The sequence below is a fragment of the Onychomys torridus genome, chromosome 3 (genome assembly GCF_903995425.1).
Source record: "Onychomys torridus chromosome 3, mOncTor1.1, whole genome shotgun sequence".
Lineage (NCBI taxonomy): Eukaryota > Metazoa > Chordata > Mammalia > Rodentia > Cricetidae > Onychomys > Onychomys torridus.
The window spans coordinates 131068033-131073361 of record NC_050445.1 but is presented as its reverse complement, the minus strand read 5'-3'; the positions used below and the strand labels follow the sequence as shown (position 1 = coordinate 131073361).

Here is a 5329-nt window from a genome sequence, read left to right as displayed (position 1 = left end):
ATTTGTATACATGCTGTGGGACAACTTTGTTGCTAAGACTTCCTCCTTGAGGTAGAAAGGTTGTAAGGGCTAGAGGTGGTAGGTGACTTCAAAGAAACAGATTTATCCAGTCACAACATGACTGACATACATATGAACTCACAAAGCTATAGTGCACACAAATCTGCACAACTTCAAACCAAACAAAATACTAGCAGGGATAAGCGGAAGTGGACACAAAATCCCACCCATAACCAAGAAGCTGTTGACAGTTACCTGCTAACAAAGGGAAAACCAGTTTTTCCAATAAAGTGTCATGATCTTCAATGTAATGTCATAATCATATATTGGAAAAATAACATTCATTCCATCAATTGTAATTAATTTCTTCTAAAACTTTCCTCAAGTTACTTTCATAAAGTTTTATTGAAAATGAAGTGAAAACTATGAAGTGAAAAATAGTTTTCTCTCTACTCATGATTCTCATTTCCATATTCTATTAACTACTTTCTTCTCCAATTTGGAAGAGGCACAACATTGGATTCTCCTGTCTTCAAGCCATCAAAAGAGGAAACTTCTGTCCATCTTGTTTTTCATATTACAGGGTAGACTGTGGTAAAAATTGTTCAAAAGCAAAAGCCTAGTGTCAAAAGGACAGTATCAGTTATAGCATGCTGAAATAAAATGGCTATTATGTGAATTCCAAAGTTGGATTTGAATGTCAGATTTGGACAGCATAGAAACATGTGCCTTATTCAAAAGAATTGGAATAAATAAACAGTAATATAAAACTAGATTAATTTCAAGGAAATTAAAGAGTTTGAAGACTTTGGTTGAATGTAGTAAAGACAACATGCAATGCACATGTGGGAGTCAGTTGTTCTCACACTCAGTCTGTGACTCAAATTTGATGCTGAAGCAGGTGAGTCAGTGATGAGTGATGAATCTGAAGTAAACTGAGGTGTATTTCCAGTGGAGAATCCCAGATTTAAAGGTTATTTATTGTAACTGTAAGCTCTGGGACAGGTGACACATCACAAGGAATGTGGCACTGTGGTGACTGTGGTGACAGTAACCTTCACTTTCAGTCTCTTGTCACTCAATTCCTGAGAAGGAATATTGGCCATCTCCATTTACTCCATGTACACTTTATAGGCGTACTATATTTTGCCTTCATACTGTAATTGTACTGTATCTATGAATTGTTTAGACATGCTTAAATCTATAGTTACATACATTGTTTTATTACTAAGTCCAATAGTTCTTCTCAATAGATGCTTTTCTTAGGATCAATGACATATAACATGAGCCTGGGTAGGTAGAGAGCTTCATAATCTAGGCTTATATATGTTCTCTGAGATAGCTGCACAATTACAAAACCATCTTATGATGCATTTGACGGAATTCATTTCTAATATTAATCAAAGTATGAATGTATACTGATATTTCTATAATTCATTGTGTGGTTTATTCCAGAAATTCTTTATCTTCTGTTTGCCTATTCTGAATAATATTGATATGAAGAGTGAGGTGCAAACTTTGACATGGATTTCAGACTTGAGTTCTCCTGAAAATATACATCAGTGTGAAATTGGTCAGCCAAGTGGCAGGCATATCCCTGGGCTCTTCATTAGGTCCCATGTTTTCTGTGAGCCCTACCTCATTTCCATGAACATTAACAATTTATGATTTCTCCACAGGTATAATGTTTGAATTTTTTTCCATTATCATCTTTATTTCTGTGAAGTAATATTTTATTATGGTATTGATTCTGAATCCCTTATATATTGAATATCAATCTGCCAAGGTATTACAATGACAACAAAGCTTTTCTTTTATGGGTTGGCAGTAGTGACCTCCACCACCATCATTTTTTGCTCATGTTTCATATTTCACTGCCATAGTGCAATCGTATATACCCGGTCTCCACTCTCTTTCTATGTTTCCAGTGGTTAGTGCTGCCATCATCTTCAATCCAATCAAAATACAAGCTGACAATTATACCAGAAATAAATGGATCAGGCTCTAAATATTCACATATAAATTTCTGTAGGCTTTCTCTGAAATCTTCTCATGGTTAGTGGAAGAAAGACTATGGCATATTTCATATTCAAACAGCATGGTAGGATCTCTGCAGGGAATCAAAGCCCACCTAAAGAGAAGTGTGACCTGGTTCTAAAGACTGGCAAGGTTGACAGCAATAGACTACAGCCAAGCTCTCTGATTCCCGTGCAAAGAAGACAGTGAAGACCAGGATGTGCATGGTGCTAATACCTTAAGAACATCATTTTATCTTATCTCATTTCCCTGGTGAGAGCTCCCACCTTCAATGTCCCTGTAGAGCACTGGTCAGTTTCTGTGGGTATTTGGGGAGCTTCTGTAAAGCTGACACTAGATTCAAACATCACATGTTTGCAGAAAAGAGACTAATGGGAATGGGGAGAAAATGTAGTTCAGAGGAGACATGGTATAAAATAACCTCAAAGATAATATGTGCATGAATGACAATTTAGCAAATTATCCTTAAATGTTGTTTTGTCCCTGTTGTCAAATTTCACCCTATCTTCTATTTTTAGGCCTGTGTATTCTTTTGGTTAGATTTAATATGTCTCACAGAATGGCTGTTTCTAAGATTTGTTGATTATATCCCTGATTGGTTATCTTGGGAGAAACAAATATCAAAAATCCTTGTAAGCTGAAGTTCATGCTTTTACTGAATAAAATGCTTTTAGTGTCAATATGAGAGGGTGTGTGTGTGTGTTTTACTTCTGTAGGTTAAGAGTAGTCCATACAGATTTTCCATATGATTTCCAAAGATTGTCCAATGCATGCATCTCTGATGCTGTCTTAAAAGCAGTTGCCTTTTGTACCCTGTACCCCCATCACTAATCCAGAATTTCATGCTGATGTCCTTTTTGTCCAGTGCAGAAGACAAGAAGATATCTTACATCGTTTTTCTCAATAAGGTGGTCCTTATTAATACTTGAATTTTCTCAAGAAGCTGCATATGTGTGAACATTGCATATCCACCCCCCACCCCGAGATCCATCCATGCAAGTCTGATACCAGCTGGGATGTTCGCTGAAGCTGCCACCCCTTGTGTCCTCCCATCCTGGCCCTCTGTGAAGAACATATCCAGTGTTTCTCTAGTTCTTTCCTCCATCCTGAGATGCTCCACTTGTGTCAGGCTGCACATACACACGTTTCAAACAACTGAAATGAATTGTTACCCTTAGAAAACCCTTAAATTATGCTAATAATTTATTCTTACATGTCCAGGAACACATCCAGAAGCCAAGGAAGATGGGATGTTCTGGCCCATCTCCTGTTAGTCTATGTGCAAGAAGGCTGATTCTCCTCCATGTGAACTTTTAGGGAGAATCTCCTATTTACCATCTTATGCTTATATATAACATCTGTGCCATTATTGCAGTTCACATCAAAGAGACCAGAGACATTTCACTCAGTAACTAATGAAGCAGATGCAGAGTCCCAAAGCCAAACATTAGGTATATCCCTGGTAGTCCTGTGGAGAAAGGAGAGGAAATATCTGAGAAACCAGAGCTTTCAGGGATACCATGAGAACATGGCCCACAGAATCAACTGATCAGGACTCATGGGGGCTCAGAGAGATCAGGGAGCCTATAAGGGTCTGACACAGATCCTCTACATACATGTTATGGCTAAGTAGCTTGGTGTTCCAATGGGATTCCTAATAGTAGGAGTGGGGAATGTCTCTAACTTTTGTGGGTGCCTGTGGCACCCTTTTCCTCCTACTGGGTTGCTTCATCCAGCATTAATGTGATAGTACATGCCTGGTCTTAATGTAGCATATTATGTTGTGTTTGGTTTTTTGAGGGGAGGCAGAGGGGGAGGGGGAGCCTGGGAAGGAAGGGAAGAGAGTAGGAGGAGGAGATGAAAGGGAAACTGTAGTTGTGATGTAATATATGAAAGACAAATAAATTCTAAATGGTCCTGATAAATTATTCTTTTAATTTGTAGAAATGACCACTCCAAACAAAGAGTTCAGAAGAATGACACAGTATTTTTTGCATCCATAGAAATTATATAATTTAGTTAAAGATTTAGTAGTCCCTCCTCTGTTGTATATTCATTGACAGTCAGATATTTGTCTATATTAACATTCATAAACTTTGAATTATATTATTCAAAAAAGAGCTGATGTACAGTAGAAATTTTCAAAGAAACATCCAAAATTTAAAACTTAAAAGAGAAATGCATTCTCTGTAGGCATATGGGTGGTCTGGCCTCAGGCATCTGGGGACACAAGACTTGTGCTCAGTTACTGAGGTGAACAAGCCTTGCAGCTGTGCCCATGCTAACTGGTTCCCAGTGATTTGTATGCACTCACTGAACAGCCTTGAGGACTTCTTCATATACCAGTCACACCCTGTACAGTTGTCACTGCAGTCAGGACTCAGCATGGACATGAGGGCCCCTGCTCAGCTCCTTGGGCTCCTGCTGCTCTGGTTACCAGGTGAAAAAGGACTAAATGGGAATTTCATTGTAACACTGATTAGTGTTGACTGGCATTTGGGGAATGTCTTTCTTTTCAGCTTAACTATGTGGCTCTTTATTATGTCTCCATTCCTAGGTGCCAGATGTGACATTCAGATGAACCAGTCTCCATCTTCCCTGTCTGCATCTCTGGGAGACAGGGTCACTATCACTTGCAGGGCCAGTGAGAATATTAACAAGTATTTACGCTGGTTTCAGCAGAAACCAGGGAAAGCTCACAAGCTCCTGATCTCCTGTGCATCCAACTTGGCAGATGGAGTCCCATCGGGGTTCAGTGGCAGTGGGTCTGGGACTGATTATTCTCTCACTATCAGCAACCTGGAATTTGAAGATATTGCAACTTATTACTGTCTACAGACTGATAATTATCCTCCCACAGTGATACAAGCCATAACATAAACCTCCATGGAAGCAGAAGTGAGAGGCGGGGCTGCTCCAGAGGCACCTCCTCATGTGTCACTCACTGAAACTCTTTCTCACAGGTCACAAGACTTTTAGCAAAGATAATGGAGAGTAATTGTTTTGATAAAAAAGAGGCTACACAGTCTTCTCTGTGACTGTCTTCTCAGAAACTTTTAAACTTTAATATTTTTCTTTTAGTCATGTACCCATTTCTTCAATTGTATCTCTATTTCTGAGCTTCTCTCCTCCATCTCTTATATTCTGTTGGTGAATGTTGTGCCTATAGTTCCAATTTTAATTCCTAAATATTTCATTCCAGGATTTACTCAGTTTTTGTCTTCTTTATTGCTTCCATTCCCATTTTATGGTCTTGAACAGTTTTATTTATTTCCTTCTATTGTTTATTTGT

General features: G+C 38.6%; 1 gene segment (V, D, J or C); it reads left to right on the top strand.

Moving 5' to 3' along the window:
* Window positions 1-4422: 4422 nt before the first annotated feature.
* LOC118580251 lies at window positions 4423-4917 on the top strand. The segment is given in 2 exon segments: window positions 4423-4477; window positions 4595-4917. Coding segments are annotated over 2 exon segments (378 nt in total).
* The last annotated feature ends 412 nt before the right edge of the window (window positions 4918-5329 follow it).